The 18,933-nt window shown below is 45.0% G+C and overlaps 1 protein-coding gene across 1 annotated transcript; it reads right to left on the bottom strand.

The window, feature by feature from the left end:
* Positions 1–4,106: 4,106 nt before the first annotated feature.
* COA7 (cytochrome c oxidase assembly factor 7) lies at positions 4,107–16,806 on the bottom strand. The gene is made up of 3 exons (XM_007978735.3): positions 16,656–16,806; positions 10,980–11,120; positions 4,107–5,448 (listed from the first exon to the last, which is right to left on the bottom strand). Exons 1-3 carry the CDS (start codon positions 16,759–16,761, stop codon positions 5,000–5,002), a joined length of 696 nt encoding a protein of 231 aa, XP_007976926.1. The 5' UTR covers positions 16,762–16,806; the 3' UTR covers positions 4,107–4,999.
* Between the last annotated feature and the right edge of the window lie 2,127 nt (positions 16,807–18,933).

Below are 18,933 nucleotides of genomic sequence, written 5' to 3'. Positions count from 1 at the left end.
AAAGAATGCCCATAGGTGGTAAAGAATAGTGAGGGGCAATGGTTTCTGTTTCAAATTGCATTTTATGAGAACATACTAATTTTACAATAAAAAAGTTCAAACCTTGCATTTTTTTAAAGTCAATATATATATTTTTAAATTGTGGTAAAACATAAAATTTACCATCTTAACCCCTTTTATTTATTTATTTACTTATTTATTTATTTATTTATTTTGAGATGGAGTCTCACTTTTTTGCCCAGGCTAGAGTGTAGTGGGGCGATCTCAGCTCATTGCAACCTCCACCTCCCAGATCCAATTCTCGTGCCTCAACCTCCCGAGTCTTTGGGACTACAGGCACATGCCACCATGCCCAGCTAATTTTTGTATCTTTAGTAGAGAGAAGGTTTCACCATGTAAGCCAGGCTAGGTTAACCATTTTTAAACATATAGTTCAGTAGTGTTAAGTATATTCACATTTGTTGTGTAACAATCTCCATTATTTTTTCATCTTACAAATTTGAAACTCTTTACCTATTAAACAACTCATTTTGGCCAGGCATGGTGGCTCACACCTATAATCCCAGAACTTTGGGAGGCCGAGGTGGAAGCATCACTTGAGCTCAGGAGTTTAAGACCAGCCTGGGCAATATGGCAAAACCTCATCTCTATAAAAACTAGCTGGGTGTGGTGGTGTGTACCTATCAGGAAGCTGAGGTGGGAGGATCACCTGAGCCCAGGAGTTAGAGGCTGCAGTGAGCTATACTAGCACCACTGCATTCCAGCCTACGCAATAGAGCAAAAGCCTATCTCAAAACAAAACCAAAAGCAAAAAATTCATTTCCCCCTCACCCCAGCCCCTGGCAACCACCTGTACTTTCTGTTTCTGAGTTTATATACAACTCATACCTGAGTTCAGATGCCTCATACACAGCATGTCTTTTTGTGACTCTCTTAGCGTGATGTCCTCAAGGTTCAGCCATGTTGTGTGGCATGTGTCAGAATTTCCTTCCTTTCACAGGCTGAATAATATTCCATCGCACATACATCCCACCTTTTGTGTAATCTGCTGATGGGCATTTGGGTTCCTTCTACCCCTTGGCCACTGTGAACAGTGCTGCTAAGAATATGGGTATAGATACCTCCTGAAGACCCTGCTTTCAATTCTTTTGGATATAAATAGCTTGGATATTTGTCCCCTACAAATCTCATGTTGAAATGTAATCCCCAGTGTTGGAGGTGGGGTTAGTGGGAGGTGATTGGATCATGGTTTGGATTTCTCATGAATGGTTTGGGACCCTCCCCTTGGTGCTGTTCTCAGGAGATCTGTGTGTAGTATCTCCCCTTGCTCGCTCTCTTGCTCCTGCTCTTGCCTTCTCACCATGTGATACACCGGCTCCCCCTGTGCCTTCCACCATGATTGTAAGCTTCTGAGGCCTCACCAGAAGCCAACAGGATGCACAGCACCATGCTTCCTGTACAGCCAGCAGAACTGAGAGCCAATTAAACTTTTCTTTATAAATTACCCAGCCTCAGGTATTTCTTTATAGCAATGTAAGAATGGCCTAACACAGATATGTACCCAGAAGTGGAATGGCTGGATCAAACGGCAATTCTGTTTTTCATTTTGGGGCAGCTGCACCAGTGCACAGGGTTCTAATTTCTCTACATCCTTGACAACACTTACTTTGTTTTTGTGTTTAATAGTAGCCATCCTAATGGAATATGAGGCAATATCACTGTGGTTTTGTATTTTAGAGACTTTATATTTTAGAGCAATTTTAGGTTTACAGCAAAATTGAGAAGGTACAGAGATTTCCCATATAGTCGTCCCCACACATGCATAGTCTCCGCCATTATCAACATCTCCCACCAAAGAGGTACATTTGCAGTAATTGATGAACCTACACCGACACATCATTATCACTCCAAGTCCACCGTTTACATTAGGGTTCACTCTTGGTGTTGTACATTTTAGGGGGTTGGACAATGACAGGTATCTATCATTATAGTATCATACAGAGTAACTTCACTGCCCCTAAAAATCTTCTGCATTCCAATTATTCCTCCCTCCCCTCCCCCGTCTATTGGTTTTTACTGTCTCCATAGTTTTGGTTTTCCAGAATACATCCCATTGTCATATAGTTGGCATCATTTAATATGAAGCTTTTTCAGACTGGCTTCATTTAGTAGCATTCATTTAAAGTTCCTCTGTAACTTTTTAGAGCTTGATAACTCATAATTTTTCATAGCTTGATTTAAGCACTGAATAATGTCTAGATGCACCACAATTTATTTACCCGTTTACCTACTGAAAGACATTTTGGTTTGAATTTTGGCAATTATAAATAAAGCTGCTATAAACATCATGTGCTAGTTTTTGTGTGGACATGTTTTGAATTCCTTCAGGTAAATACTAAAGATCAAGATTGCTGGATCACATGGTTAAGAGCTTGCTTAGTTTTTGTAAGAAACCGCTTAACTGTCTTCCAAAGTGGCTGTGCCATCTTGTGTTCCCATCAGCAAGAAATAAGAATTCTGGTTGCTCCAACTTTCCCAGCATTTCATGCTGTCAGTGTTTTGGATTTTGGCCATTCTAATAGTTGTATAGTGGTCTGGTGTTCTAACTTGCATTTTCCTGATGACATGTTATATGGAGCATCTTTTTGTATGCTTGTTTGCCACCTGTCTATCTTCTTTGCTGAGATATGTTAAGGGTTTTGGCTTGTTTTTTAATCAGGTTGTTTGCTTACTGTGGAATTTTAAGAGTTCATTGTGGTTTTGATTTGCATTTCCCTGATTAGTGATGTTGAACATGTATTCATGTTTTTTGACCTACAGCTGTGTGTGTGTGTGTGTGTGTGTGTGTGTGTGTGTGTGTGTGTTTTGTCTCACTCTGTTAACAGGCTGGAGCGTAATGGCGTGGTCTTGGCTTACTGTAACCTCTGCCTCCTGGGTTCAAGCAATTCTCCTGCCTCAGCCTCCCGAGTAGCTGGGACAATAGGTGCCCACCACCACACCCAGATAATTTTTGTATTTTTAGTAGAGATGGGGTTTCACTATGTTGGCCAGGCTGGTCTCGAACTCCTGACCTCGTGATCCACCTGCCTCAGCCTCCTAAAGTGCTGGGATTACAAGCGTGAGCCACTGCACCCAGCCTAGTTTTGCTTTTGTTTTTGAAACAGAGTCTTGCTGTATTGCCCAGGCTGGAGTGCAGTGGCACACTGCAACCTCTGCCTCCCAGGTTCAAGCAATTCTCTTGCCTCAACCTCCCAGGTAGCGGGGATTACAGGTGCCTGCCACACCTGGCTAATTTTTGTATTTTTAGTAGAGAAAGGGGTTTCGTCAAGTTGGCCAGGCTGATCTCAAACTCCTGACCTCAAGTGATCCACCTGCCTTGGCTTCCCAAAATGCTAGGATTACAGGCATGAGCCACCACGCCTGGTCTGACCTAGCTTATTTTAACCACACCAAAAGCTACTTTACATTTTAAAAAAGTGAACTTGATGTCTTTTGAAATCTCCTCTGTGCACTTGGGGAAGTCCTCGTCCTCTGTCAACTTAAGAAGCTGGCTGCTGTGCTCACAAACCTTCATTTACACAGCAAGCCTTCCTTTCAGGACGGCTGCAAAACAAAAGCCTAAAACAGTAGATGGTGACAGACAGAATGGTATTGTTTTCAGCAGGGAAATGACAAGCTTGCCCCCTGGTGACAAGCTGGGGAGATAACAGGAAAAGCAAATTTTTTTTTTTTTTTTTTTTTTGAGACGGAGTCTTACTCTGTCGCCCAGGCTGGAGTGCAGTGGCGCGATCTTGGCTCACTGCAAGCTCTGCCTCCCGGGTTCATGCCATTCTCCTGCCTCAGCCTCCTGAGTAGCTGGGACTACAGGTGCCCACCACCATGCCCGGCTAATTTTTTGTATTTTTAGTAGAGACGGGGTTTCACCGTGTTAGCCAGGATGGTCTCAATCTCCTGACCTCGTGATCTGCCCGCCTCGGCCTCCCAAAGTGCTGGGATTACAGGCTTGAGCCACCGCGCCTGACTGCAAATGTTCTTAAAAGGCACAACCACCACAAAGAACATACTCTCTGCGGTACCTGGAATCTGGAAAGAACACTAACACAAACTGCAAGTCACTCAAAATTGTTTATTCACAGGGACAGTGAAAAAGGCTCAGTTAAAGGGGCCAAATGTGTCACAAAGTCCTTGCTTACAAACTCCTAGCTGAAGCTGCCTTGGGAAGAATCTGCTCCCTCAGCATGATGGGCAGTGCCAGGCAACTACACTGGAGGTGCTAATTTTTAACTGCCAATGTCTCTTCTAGACGATGGCAGGCTGATGTTTCATCTTCTTCAGCAACTCTGAAGCATAACAGCCTTTAAGCTGTATGTTGCACATCCCTCTTGATCTCTGTGAATTTACTGAAAGATGTGACTCTAAACGCAAAATGAAGCCCACATCAATGATTATGTAAGTCAGACGCTGGCAGTCGGGACTATTTAACTGTTCCTAGCTCTTTAAGACCTCGATTATGTAAACCAAGATATGTTCTGATTTTCAAGCCATCCTAACCAAAATAATAATAATAATGATGAAAATGATGATAGCTGATTCCTTTAGGCCCCGGGGCTGCTAATTTTTAAAACTTCCTGCTATCCTCCCCTCCCTACCACCAATTTCTAGGGCTCTCTAGTTTGCTCCTATTTTTCACAGAATTGCCAGAGTTTGAAAACTAAGATCCCCATAGACATGGCTATCTTCACAGAACACCCCCAGATGAAGGAATATTGACTGTAATAAACATTGTACAGAACACCCAGATAAAGGAATATTGACTGAAATAAACATTGTAGGCTACACTCCAGTAGCTGGGGCAATGAATTCATATAACGGGAGCTACCAATTCAAGTCCCAAGTTTTCTTGCTGCAGCAGGTTGACCTTCAAGGGCTGCATCAGTCTTCAGAAACAGGAGCTACCAGCCTCAAGCAGTTTGCTGCCTGGGAGGCAGGGTGGGCCACATTACCCAAAAGTTAAGGGTTGGACACCTTTCTCCTGTTCTTTGTGTAGCTGCTGGGCTCGATTTTTTAGCACCTCGGCCTTGGCCTCATCCTTATCAACACCATCCCCCAGCTTGTACATGCGACTGGCATTGGCACAGGCCCAGATATGACCCAGATCACAGGCTTTCATGGAGTATTTACATGCCAGGTCCATGTCCTTAGGAAAGCCTGGGGCACCCTGCAGGAACATGGCACTGAGGTTGAAGCAGCTGGAAGCATAGCCACCATCACAGGCCCTTGTGTAGTAGTCCCTGGCCTTCCCCAGGTCAGGCTGGCCATCCTCATTAACCTGTCCATCATGTGCCAGGAGGCCAACGTTGTGACATGCTGCTATAGACTTCTTTCCGGGCTTCTCACACGCCATCAAAAAGCACCTGGCGGCAGCTTTCAGGTCCTGAGCCAGACCACCTGAGAGGAAGGAAAGTACGAAAAAATAAACCCAAGCCAAGACACAACCTAAATATCTCAGGCCAAAGTCAGCGAATAATTTTTTTTTTTTTTTTGGAGAAAGGGTCTTGCTCTGTTACCCAGGCTGGAGTGCACTGGCATGATCACAGCTGACTGCAGCCTCAACCTCCCAGGCTAAAGCAATCTTCCCATCTCAGCCTCCCCAAGTAGCTGGGACTACAGGCACACACCACTATGCCCGGCGAATTTTTAAATTTTTTTGTAGAGACATGATCTCACTATGTTGCCTAGGCTGGTCTTAAACTCTGGGACTCAAGCGATGGTCCCACCTTGGCCTTCCAAAGTGCTGGAATTATAAGCGTGAGCCACCACACCTGGCCAGCAACAATTCCTGAATAAAGTTTAAGACTGAGCATAGTGGCTCACATCTGTAATCCTAGCACTTTGTGCAAGATGATTGCTTGAGGCCAGGAATTCGAGATCGACCTGGGCGACAGAGCAAGACCTTACCTCAAAAAGAAAAAAAACTGTCCATACTATGAGCTCAGGCAGCACGAAAGGTAGCCTGCCATAGTGCACAGACCTCCTAGCTTTCTCAGCTGTAGAATCTTTTGTTCAAATGATACCTCATGAGGAAACTCAAACAGGTCAAGGAGGTGAAAACTGGGAATGATAATAATATCTACCTCATGGGGTTACAGTGAGAACATGGCATATTACAGGCATTTAATTGTTCATTAATTTAAACATACAGTGGGCCCTCCATATCCACAGGTTCAACCAACCACACGTCAAAAATATTAGCGAAAAAACAACAATACAATTAAAAAATACAAAATATATAAAATAGAACAGTTATTTACTCAGTATTTACATTGTATTAGAGAGTCTAAGCCAAGATTGTCCAACCCACGAGCCTGGGATGGCTTTGAATGTGGCTTAACACAAATTCATAAACTTTCCTAAAATATTATGAAATTATTATTATTATTATTATTATTTTGAGATGGAGTCTTGCTCTGTCGCCCAGGCTGGAGTGCAGTGGTGTGATCTCGGCTCGCTGCAACCTCCGCCTCCAGGGTTCATGTGATTATCTTGCCTCAGCCTCCTGAGTAGCTGGGATTACAGGCGAGCCACCACGCTGGGCTAATTTTTGTGTTTTCAGTAGAGACGGGGTTTCACCATGTTGGTCAGGCTGGTCTCAAACTCCTGACCTTGTGATCCACCTGCCTCAGCCTCCCAAAATGCTGGGAAAAATGCTGGGATTACAGGCGTGAGCCACTGCACCTGGCCTATGAAATTTTTTTTGTGATTTTTTTTTTTAGCTCATCAGCTATCGTTACTGTATTTTATATATGGTCCAAGACAATTCTTCTTACAGTGTGGCCCAGGGAAGCAAAAAGATTGAACACCCCTGTTCTAAGTAATTAATTTACAATACACAGGAGGTCAGGTGCAGTAGCTCTCGCCTGTAATCCCAGCACTTTGGGAGGCCAAGGTGGGCGGATCACCTGAGATCAGGAGGTTCAAGGCCAGCCTGGCCAACATGGTGAAATCCTCTCTCTACAAAAATACAAAAATTAGGCTAGGTGCGGTGGCCCATGCCTGTAATCCCAGCACTTTGGGAGGCCGAGGTGGGTGGATCACAAGGTCAGGTGTTCAAGACCAGCCTGGCCAACATGGTGAAACCCCGTCTCTACTAAAAATACAAAAAAATTACCTGGGTATGGTGGGAGGGGCCTGTAATGCCAGCTACTCGGGGAGGCTGAGGCAGAAGAATGGCATGAACCCTGGAGGCTCCTGCACTCCAGCCTGGACGACAGAGCATAACTCTGTCTCAAAAAAAAAAAAAAAAAAAAATCAGCTGGGCATGATGGTGGATGCCTATAATCCCAGCTACTAGGGAGGCTGAGGCAGGAAAACTGCTTGAAACCAGGAGGCAGAGGTTGTAGTGAGCTGAGATCGTGCCACTGCACTCCAGCCTGTGCAACTGAGCAAGACTCCATCTCAAAATATACAAACAAATAAACAAACAAAAAATAAAACAAAATACACAGAAGAATATGGGTAGGGTTATATGCAAATACTATGCCATTTTTATATAACAGATGTGAGCATCATCAGACTTCGTTATCTGTGGCAGAATGGAATGAGGGTCCTGGAACGAATTTCCCAAATATACTGAGGGACAACTGTATACTGAATAGTTGCCAATTGCTGTGCTAGGTCCTGGGGAACAAACGACACTGTCTTGCTTCTGAGGCCTAATGAGACCTGTCTTATGGGCTAATGAGACAGACATTAAATAACCATACAGGCCAGGCACGGTAGCCAGTAATCCCAGCACTTTGAGAGGCCCAGGCAGGAGGACCTCAGGAGGCCAGGAGTTCAAGATCAGCCTGGGCAGCATAGTGAGACTCTGTCTCTATAAAAAAATTTAAAATTAGCCATGCATGGGGGCACGGGCCTGTAGTCCCAGCTGGAGAGGCTGAGGCAAGAGGACTGCTTCAGCCTGGAAGTTTTGCACCGCTGCACTCTAGCCTGAGCAAGAGTGCAAGACCTCACCTCTAAATAAATAAATAACAATACAAATAAATGTATGATTTTCGCTGGGCGTGGTGGCTCAGGCCTGTAATCTCAGCACTTTGGTAGGCCAAGGCAGGAGGATCACTTGCATACAGGAGTTTGCAACTAGCCTGGGCAACATAGCCAGACCGCATCTCTACAAAATAATCAAAAACAGCTCAGCTACTCAGGAGGCTGAGGTGGGAGGATCGCTTGAGGTCAAGGCTGCTGTGAGCTATGATTGAGCCACTGCACTCAGCCTCAGCAATAGAGTGAGACCCTGTCTCACCAAAAAAAAAAAAAGATGATTTTAATTGTGAAAAGAGCATGGAGGAAAAGTACAGTGCAAGACAGGCAAGCAGGGACCAGATCATGCAGGGTCACATTAAGGACCCCTGAATTTAATCTTAAAAACAATGGGAAATCACTAACAAACACTTTTAAGTAGAAGTGGTGGCAGGGCTCACTTTTTTTACTTGTTTGTATGTGTGCAAAACTTCAAATCCCCATGTACCATTACTCGATCTCAAAAAATATAAACATTTTAACATTATTCTTTTAAGTAACCATTCCAAATCCACCATCTAGTAATAACCATCATTATCATTAAGTGAACACCATTCCAGTCATCTTTGTAGCTTGTGTTCACATCAAATGCTGGCTGGTTGAATACATACTAGATAGAAGCATTTGGAAAAATTGGATCACAGATGCTATTTGTAAGTAAAGAATTTAACTTTGATTTTACTTGAAGTTATCAGAAGAAAACCAAATTGAAACGAAACTAAGGAAACTGCTGACCTACAAATTACTATTTCTAGCCCATAGTGAAATTTCCTAAATGAGCCACTAGGGCTATTGAGAGTTTAGAAAAAATATTAAAAGGTTAGAATCATTTTTATTTTCATTTATTTATTTAGAGACAGAGTCTTGCTCTGTGGCCCAGGCTGGAGTGCAGTGGAGCAATCTCAGCTCACTGCAGCCTCCACCTCCTCGGCTCAAGTGAGCCACTGCACCTCGCCTAAAATTTAGTTTAAAAAATTAAAGTGGAGCTGGGCACAGTGGCTCACACCTGTAACCCCAGCATTTTGGGAGGCCGAGGCGGGTGGATCATTTGAAGTTAGTTCAAGACTAGCCTGGCCAACATGGCGAAACCTCATCTCTACTAAAAATATAAAAATTAGCTGGGTGGTAGTGTCACACACCCCTGTAATCCCAGCTACTCAGAAGATTGAGGCAGGAGAATCACTTGAGCCTGGCAGGCAGGGGTTGTGGTGAGCCGAGATCATGCCACTGCACTCCAGCCTGGGCGACAGAGTGGGACCCGGTCTCAAAAAAAAAAAAGACATCTTTGGCCAGGTGCAGTGGCTCACACCTGACCCTAGCACTTTGGGAGGCCAAGGTGCAAGGACTGCTTGAGGCCAGGAGTTTGAGACCAGCCTGGCAACATAGTGAGATCCTGTCTCTACAAAAAGTGAAAAATTAGCCAAGCATGGGGGCATGTGCCTTTAGTTCCAGCTACTGGGGAGGCTGAGGCAGGAGGATTGCTTGAGCCCAGGAGCTCAAGGCTGCAGTGAGTTATGATTTTATCACTGCACTCCAGTCTGAGAAACAGAACAAGACCCTGTAAAAAAAAAAAAAAAAAAAAAAAAAAAAAAGCTGCCTGTCAAAGGTCCTATTGCTTATTTGTGTTGGTTTTTTTTTGTTTTGTTTTGTTTGTTTGTTTTTTGTGAGACGGAGTCTTGCTCTGTTGCCCAGGCTGGAGTGCAGTGGCATGATCTTGGCTCACTGCAACCTCTGCCTCCAGGGTTCAAGTGATTCTCCTGCCTCAGCCTCCTGAGTCACTGGGATTACAGGTGTGTGCCACCACGTCCAGCTAATTTTTTTTTTTTTTTTGTATTTTTAGTAGAGACGGGGTTTCACCATGTTGGTGAGGCTGGTTTTGAACTCCTGACCTCGTGATCCACCTGCCTTGGCCTCCCAAAGTGTTGGGATTACAGGTGTGACCCACCGTGCCTGGCCTGTGGTGGTTTTAAATATGTCCATAAGTTCTTTAATATTCCTTCCTCTTTAAGAAGTGGAATTTAAGTCCTTTCCCTTAGTGTAGGCTACATCTAATAAATATGTGATAGAAATGAAAAGCGTGTGACTTCCAAAGATAGGTCATAGAAGACACTGTGGATTCTATCTTGTTCTCTCCTTTAAATTACTTACTCTGGGGGAAGCCAGATGCCATGTCATGAGGACACTCAAGCAGCCCATGGAGAGAACCATGTCATGACGATCTGAGCTCTCCCAATAACAGCTGGTAAGGAACAGAGGCCTCTGTTACCAGCCATCAGAGTGAGTTATCTTAGAACTGGAAACTCCAACTTCAGTCAAGCCTTCCAATGACTATAGCCCTGGTTCCATGGCTCATATCTGACTATAACCTCATGAGACACCCTGAGGTACCCCCACTAAACCACTCCCAAATTCTTGACCCACAGAAACTACTGAGGTGATCTGTTATTTAGCCATACATAATGTAAACACTATGCCAGTGATAACTACAATTAGAGTAGGAGAAAAGACAGAAGCAAGACAATTATAATTACTGACTCCTTACTCCGTGCCAGGCACATGCTGATGCCTTTTTCTATACTATCCTATTTAATCCTCACGACCCTACAAAGCAAGTACTAGTTCCCTCCAATTTACAGGTGATGTAACTGAGTGCACAGAGTTGAAGTGATTGGCTCAAGATCCCACTATTTGCAAATAGCATTCCCTAAGGTTTACCTAACTTGAAAGGCTGTGTTCTTCCCCACATCGCTCTGCTGAACTCCTACCTCTCCATCTTCCTACAATGCACTTGCCCAATGCCTGCGAGACCCTTCTGCAAGAGCTCATCATGGGGCTCAGGTGTGAGGCCAGCACTGCTATCAGTGACAAGGATCCAAAAAGCAGACCCTCCTTATCCTTACCTTTTCCAGTCACATAGTAGGCCCCCAGTTTGTAGCAACTATCGCTGTGCTGGTTCTCTTCACAGTTAAACTTCAACACCTTGGCAGCCTCATCAAAATTCTTCTGGATCCCTTCCAAATAGTCCACCAGCCGATAGCAACCTGTGAAGAGAGGGCAAGGGCTGTTCTTCATGTCTGGGGCTGCTGCTTCACAGTGGGGGCTTGGGGTAGGGGGTGCCCAGGTGTGGCAGGCCAGGCTATGTCTTTTAAGACAGCCCATGTCCTCCTGAGATGTCGCAAGTTGACCTTACCACAAAGAATGTAGGTGGTGTTTAGTCATACCTACAAATGACATTGTCTCCCCATAGCCATGGACTGAGCAATGTATGGCCTGGGGAAACCTCAGTCCCTGCATTGGCTCCATCACTCACCAGCCCTTCTGCTCCCTGTCAGCCACGCCCAAATACCCACTGACTTCCATGATTGAAACTTTGCTAGTTTTGGAATCTCTCATGAAGTTCAATGGTAAAAACAATGAAAACCTAAAAGGCTCATAGACTAGTCTTTGTAGCAGCAAGAAAATGGTGCTGGGTCAGGCTTGGTAGCTTATATCTGTAATCCCAGCACTTAGGGAGGCTGAGGCAGGAGGATCACTTGAGGTCTGGAGTTTGAGACCAGCCTGGACAGGGTGAAACCCTGTCTCTACTAAAAATACAAAAAAATTATCCAGGAGTGGAAAAATATTAAAAAATTAGCCAGGTGTGGTGGCACACACCTGTAACCCCAGCTATCTGGGAGGCTAAGGCAGGAAAATCACTTGAATCCAGGGGGCAGAGGTTGCAGTGAGTCGAGATCGTGCCACTGCACTCCAGCCTGGGTGACACAGCGAGACTCTGTCTTAAAAAAAAAAAAAAAAAGAAAAAGAAAAGGGTGCTGTGATGACTATACCTTACTCCTCAGCTAGGGTAGGAACATGAAAGCCAAAAAGAAAGAGTAGAGGTGGCCGCTTCTATGGAAACAGGCTCCACTTCCTTGGCAGTCTCCCAATCCCAGTAAACCTCTCTCCTTAATCTCTCTCCCCTCTTCTTTTTTTTTTTTTTATTTTTTTTTATTTTTTAATTTATTTATTATTATTAAACTTCAAGTTGTAGGGTACATGTGCACAACGTGCAGGTTTGCTACATATGTATACTTGTGCCATGTTGGTGTGCTGCACCCATCAACTCGTCATTTACATCAGGTATAACTCCCAATGCAATCCCTCCCCCCTCCCCCCTCCCCATGATAGGCCCCGGTGTGTGATGTTCCCCTCTCCCCTCTCCTTAACCCCTGGTGACAACATGTATCTCTCATTCATTTTCACTCAACAAATATTTGAGCATCTCTATGCATCTATGTACCAGACATGGTTCTAGATGCTGAGAATATACTCATCTGCCCTCCTAAAATTTACATTCTAGGGGAGGAAATACAATAAGTAAATGAACAAAATTTATTCAAACAGTAATAAATGTTATGATTATAACAACTCAGAAACAGGAAGTGAAATACTGCATGTCCTCACTTATAAGTGGGAGCTAAATACTGTGTACACATGGACACAGAGAGTGTGGAATAATAGACACTGGAGATTGGGAAGGGTGGGAGGAAGAAATTACCTAACAGGTACAAGTACATTATTTGGGTGATGGTTATATTAAAAGCCCCGACTTCCCCAGCAATTTGGGAGGCCGAGGCAGGCAGATCACCTGAGGTCAGGAATTCTAGACCAGCCTGACATGGAGAAACCCTGTCTCTACTAAAAATACAAAAATATTAGCCGTGCATGGTGGTGCATGCCTATAATCCCAGCTACCTGGGAGGCTGAGGCAGAGAATCACTTCAACTCAGGAGGCAGAGATTGCGGTGAGCCGAGATGGGCCATTGCACTCCAGCCTGGGCAACAAGAGCGGAACTCTGTCTCAAAAAAAAAACAAGCCCAGACTTCACAACCAGGCAATATATCCATGTAACAAAACTGCACTTGTACTCCTTAAATGTATACAAATAAATAAATAAATAAATGCTATGACTGAAATAAAACAGGATAACTGTTTGCTGTCAACTTTGGGTGAAGCTAACAAAGACTGGGCCACTGGGGAGGGGCTGTGACCTCAATAACAAGAAAGTACTAGCTATTTAAAGACAATGGAATGGGAGTGGGGCAGGGATTTGGAACAAATTTAAAAATTAAAAAAAAAATGAAATTAAAAGACAATAAAATGGGCAGGGGCACAAAGTCCTGGCACAAGGAACAGTAAATACAAAGACCTGAAAGAGAGAATAAGTTTGGCATGAATAAGGTACAATATGGCTGAACCAAGGAGGAGGGTCAGGAAATGAAGAAGGAAGGTAGGGACGAGACCCCAGGCCTTGTGAAACATAGGATGCAGTTATGATTTTTTTCCAACTGAAACAGTAAACCACTGGAGGGTTTTAAGAAAATAAGTAATATGATTCAGGCCAGGTGTGGTGGCTCATGCCTGTAATCCCAGCATTTTGGGAGGCCAAGGAGGGTAGATCACTTGAGGTCATGAGTTCAAGACCAGCCTGGCCAACATGGTGAAATCCTGTCTCTACTAAAAATACAAAAATTAGCCAGGCTTGGTGGCGCACACTTGTAATTCCAGCTACTCGGGAGGCTGAGGCAGGAGAATCACTTGAACCCAGGAGGCTAAGGTTACAGTGAGCTGATATCATGCCACTGCACTTAAGCATGGGCAACAGAGCAAGACTCAGTCTCAGGAAAAAAAAAAAAAAAAAAAGCCAGGTGTGGTGGCACATGCCTGTAATCCCAGCTACTTGGGAGGCTGGGGCAGAAGTGCTTGAACATGGGAGGAAGAGGTTGCAGTGAGCCAAGATTGTACCACTGCACTCCAGCCTGGGCAACAGAGTAAGACCCTGTCTCAAAAAACAACCAAAAAGTCACCAAAAACAACAACCCCACCCCCCAACAAAAACGTTACTCTGGTATATATGTTCATATATGCCTGGGTGAGTATGCAGGAATTTAAGTATGTGAGGGCATATAATTGGGCATTGATAACAAATATGTTATTTTAAAATCTAATATTTAACATAACAAAATTAAAATTAAAATATCAGTTTATCTGTGAGTAGAAATGGATTTTAAGGGAGTAAAGTGCAAAGACAGGGACAGGTTAGAAGGCAACTTCAGTTATCCAGATAAGAGAGCCTGACATGCAAGGAAACTACTACACCAGTCGCTATGGTAACTACAGCCTCTTCTCAGGTCTCCTAAAGTGCTGCAGCCAGTCCTTTTGATATATCTACCCTTCCCGATTCCAATAACTTGCTTGTCTGACATGTTTTGCTCTCCATTGCCTACAGAGCAAAGTCTATATTCCTTACTCTGGCATTCAAGCCCCGACATACTGTGGCCCAGACTCCCGCTTCAAATGTACTACATCCTGACTTCAACCTTCCAAAAGATAGCACTTTCTTCTCCCACCCTCTCCTCCATTTAATCAACACTTGCCCAGCCCTCCAGACCTCCCTTCAAAGTCTTCCCTAACCACCCTGTTCCTTAGTGACCCCAATTCCTCTAAGTTCTTTCTACACTTAGGACATGGACCAGCTCTCAAAGAACAACGCCGGGTTCTTTTTTTGTTTTTTTTTTTTTTGAGACGTTATTTTGCTCTTGTTGCCCAGGCTGGAGTGCAATGGTGTGATCTCGGCTCACTGCAACCTCCGCCTCCTGGGTTCAAGCAGTTCTCCTGTCTCAGCCTCCCCAGTAGCCGGGATTACAGGCACATGCCACCACATCTGGCTAATTTTTATATTTTTAGTAGAGACAGAGTTTCATCATATTGGTCAGGCTAGTCTTGAACTCCTGACCTCAAGTGATCTGCCCACCTCGGCCTCCCAAAGTGCTGGGATTACAGGCATGAGCCATCGTGCTCGGCCCAACCCCAGGTTCTTTTTAAGCCATCATACTGCAGAGCAACTCTGTTTCATGACTATGTTATGATATGTATATGGTTACATTATGGTCTATGTTATGGATTAGCTTCAAGGAATAGCTATGTCATTTCTGCAAACTAAACTGCAAGCTATTAGAAGGTAGGGCCAGTGTCACTTTTTTCTTTTTCTTTTTTTAGTAGAGACAGGGTTTCACCATGTTGCCCAGGCTGGTCTTGAAATCCTGGCCTCACACGATCCTCCTGCCTCACCTCAGCCTCCCAGAGAACTGGGATTATGGGCTTGTGCCACACCAGACCTTTATTTGAAAGAAAGAAAAAAAAAAACGCTGGGCACAGTGGCTCACACCTGTAATCCCAGCACTTTGGGAGGCCAAGGAAGATGGATTGCTTGAGGTCAGGAGTTTGAGACCAGCCTGGCTAACATGGTGAAACCCTGTCTCTACTAAAATACAAAAGTTAGCTGGGCGTGGTGGTGGGAGCCTGTAATTCCAGCTACTCAGGCGGCTGAGGCAGGAGAATTGCTTTAACCTAGGAGGCAGAGGTTGCAGTGAGCTGAGATGGAGGCACTGTACTCCAACCTGGGTGACAGCGTGAGACTCAGTCTCGAAAAAACAAAAAAAAAAAACGGAAGGATCACTTGAGCCCAGGAGTTGCGACCAGCCTGGACAACATAGTGAGATACTATCTTAAAAAAGAAAGAAAATATAAAAAATAAAAATAAAGCAGGAAGAAGAAAACCACCGAAAGCTACTGGCTGCTCTGGGTGGGTCCCTCTGGTCATCACCATCCACCTATACTCTCAAGTCAATTCAGTGTTCACACAACACAAGGGACACATTTGTGCTTCAGGGCCTCTTTGCCAGCTGTTATCTATGGTAAGATCTGCATCATGGTTCACTCCCTTACCTTCTTCAAGCCTTTATTCAATTGCCACTTTCTCAGTGATCTTCCCTGATCACTCAATTTAAAACTGCCCTTCTGCCCTCCTGATACCCTTCACCCAGTCCTTTTTCCACGGCACTTACTACTTTATTTATTTATTTACTTACTTATTTATTTACTTATTTATTTATTTATTTATTGAGACAGAGTCTCGCTCTGTCCCCCAGGCTGGAGTGCAGTGGAGCGATCTCCGCTCACTGCAAGCTCCGCCTTCCGGGTTCACGCCATTCTCCTGCCTCAGCCTCCCAAGTAGCTGGGACTACAGGCGCCTGCCACCACGCCTGGCTAATTTTTTGTATTTTTAGTAGAGACAGGGTTTCACCGTGTTAGCCAGGACGGTCTCGATCTCCTGACCTCGTGATCCACCCGCCTCGGCCTCCCAAAGTGCTGGGATTACAGGCGTGAACCACCGCGCCCGGCAGGTACTTACTACTTTCGAACACGATTTCATGAATTACCTGAGGCTTAATTGCCCGACTCCCCGCACTAGCTTAGAAGCTCCACGAGGGCAGCGAATTTCATCTGTTCACCTATAGATCCCCAGTCCCTAACCCAAAAGCCCCAGCACGTCTCTTCCTACCCGCCCCGGCCTCCAGGCTCGGTCTTCCCGGGACACATCGCCCTTCCCAACACACGCAGTCACCGCGATCCACAGACCCCCGTCCCCCGCCAGCCACGTGATTCCTTCTCCAGCCTCTCAGAGGTCGCAGACCCGACCTCTCCCGGCACGCCTCTCCCCGACGCGTCGCCGGGCTGCGTTGGAGGCGCTCACCGTCCGGGTCCTTCTCGTGGTAGCAGTGGTAGTTGCACTCCACCTCCAAGTTCTCCAAAAAGGACTTAACCTCCTCCTCATCCTGGAAGTCCACCAAGCCGGCCATGGTTTGCGCTGCCCAGAGACGGTCACGTGAGCCGGCGGAGGGGGCGGGGCATGGGGCTGACGCAGCCCGCGGCACTCTCCCGGGATCCCCGGGCGAGCCAGGCGAGTCTGCCTTTCCCAGCAGCCCTCGCGCCGTTGGGCAGCCACGCTTCCAAGGCTAACCCCCTTCCTGAAACTGGGAGCGGTCTCTCTGCAGCACCTTATCAATGCTCGCTTTGTAGCCTTAGTGGTTTTCCACCTGCAGTCATTTATCCATGTATAATTCCTCAGCGCCTACAGTGTGCCTCACCAGGTGCATTGTTCTAGGGTTATGACAGCTAGGAATATAGTCCCTGCCTTCAAAGAACTTGGAGTTCAATAGGAAGACATTCGCTTATCCATTCAGCAAGCATTTAGAGGACCTTCTATATGTGCCAGGTGTAGCTGGACAAAGTGCAGTGGGCAGTCTGATTCATCTCTCTTCTTCCCAGACCTGTCTTGGCCACCAGTATGAATTACCTAAGCAATGAATGGCTGTGGGAGAGGTTAACTGGAACACAGTAGCAGTGAAGGGTGTAGCAACGTCACTGTTGTAACACCTAGTACTCAAACAGTGCTGAACTTTGTTCCAGGCTCTAAGAGCTTTATATGAATTAACTCATTTAATTCTCATTATATATCATGTCACTGTAAACTTACACTCACAGTGACACTGGGGGAAGGTATTATTATTATCCCCGTTCTACAGATAAGAAAACTAAAGTACAGAGAAATTAATTTATCTGAGGTCACACAGTGAGGAAGTTGGTATGCAATGAATTTTTTTTTTTAATGAATAAATGAATGAGGCCGGGCGCGGTGGTTCACGCCTGTAATCCCAGCACTTTGGGAGGCCGAGGCGGGTGGATCACCTGAGGTCAAGAGTTCGAGACCAGCCTGGCCAATCTAGTGAAACTCTGTTTCTACTAAAAATACAAAATTAGCAGGGGTCTCTACTAAAAATACAGAATTACAGGGCGCACACCTGTAATCCTAGCTCTTCGGGAGGCTAAGGCAGGAGAATTGCTTTAACCTGGGAGGTGGAGGTTGCATGTGAGCCGAAATTGCACCATTGCATTCCAGCCTGGGCGACAAGAGCAAAACTCCGTCTTAAAAAAAAAAAAAAATGAATGAGATAGAAAAGGAACATGTCAAGGAGACGGGGAGGAGAGGAAGTTTACCTACTTTTTGCTTTGTTTTCCTGCTCCTGTTCCTGCTAAGAATTATCAGTTCCATAAAGCCTAGATGGAAAGTTCTCCTAAGACAGTGACTTCCTATTCATCTTTTTTTTTTTTTTTTTTTTTTTTTTTGAGACAGGGTTTTGTTCTTGTTGCCCAGGCTGAAGTGCAATAGCGCCGTCTCAGCTTACTGCAACCTCTGCCTCCCAGGTCCAAGTGATTCTCGTGCCTCAGCCTCCTGAGTAGCTGGGATTACAGGCGCCCACCACCATGCCTGGCTAATTTTTTTTGTATTTTTAGTAGAGACAGGGTTTCACCATATTGGCCAGGCTGGTGTCGAACTCCTGACCTCAGGTGGTCTGCTGGCCTCGGCCTCCCAAAGTGCTGGGATTACAGGTGTAAGCCACCACGCCCGGCCGACTTCCCATTCATCTTTGAATCCCATCCAGCCCTACTTTTGAATTCTCAATGGAGCTAAATCCATGACTTCCCATTGCCTATAACAATGCTTTCCAAATGGCTCCATTACTAAGCTATCCCCAATGGCAGCAAAGAATGGACTATTTCCAACTACGTATTTATTGGAGGGCAGCCAATAATGTCTGAAATTCCTGTTTTATTTTTTAAATTCATATGATTTTACATTCAATTCCCCATAATACATCTTTCATAGGATAACAGAAAATTGCCTTTTCCCCCTAAGCCTTTGAGTAAAATTGACATTTCAGACAATATACCACATTTACCTGTGGTTTCTCGTACCCTGATCACCTTAGGGGACTCTTCAGTATGGGAATCCCATGACCCAGGATGGGAATCCTTGAACTTTGGTTTGAGGTCATCTTCTTTAGGATGGCCTTCAAGATCCTGTGCAATCTGATTCTAGCCTTATATTCTGCCTCTCTTCCCCCACATCCCACCAACCTTCTGTTCTCTGAATAGATCTCAAGTTTGTCTTCCTGTTTACCTCTGCTCTT

This window comes from Chlorocebus sabaeus, chromosome 20, assembly GCF_047675955.1.
Source record: "Chlorocebus sabaeus isolate Y175 chromosome 20, mChlSab1.0.hap1, whole genome shotgun sequence".
In the NCBI taxonomy this organism is placed as follows: Eukaryota; Metazoa; Chordata; class Mammalia; order Primates; family Cercopithecidae; genus Chlorocebus; species Chlorocebus sabaeus.
Note: the sequence above shows the minus strand (reverse complement) of the source record. Positions and strands in the feature narration are given on the sequence as shown.

What these genes read in the sequence shown, in the direction of transcription:
- COA7 (XM_007978735.3), bottom strand. Translation starts at nt 16,761, where the DNA reads ATGGCCGGCTTGGTGGACTTCCAGGATGAGGAGGAGGTTAAGTCCTTT. An exon ending in CCACGAGAAGGACCCGGACG is followed by an intron (nt 11,121 to 16,655) that starts GTGAGCGCCTCC and finishes CTCTCTTCACAG; the next exon opens with GTTGCTATCGGCTGGTGGAC. An exon ending in CTACTATGTGACTGGAAAAG is followed by an intron (nt 5,449 to 10,979) that starts GTAAGGATAAGG and finishes CCTTCCTCTCAG; the next exon opens with GTGGTCTGGCTCAGGACCTG.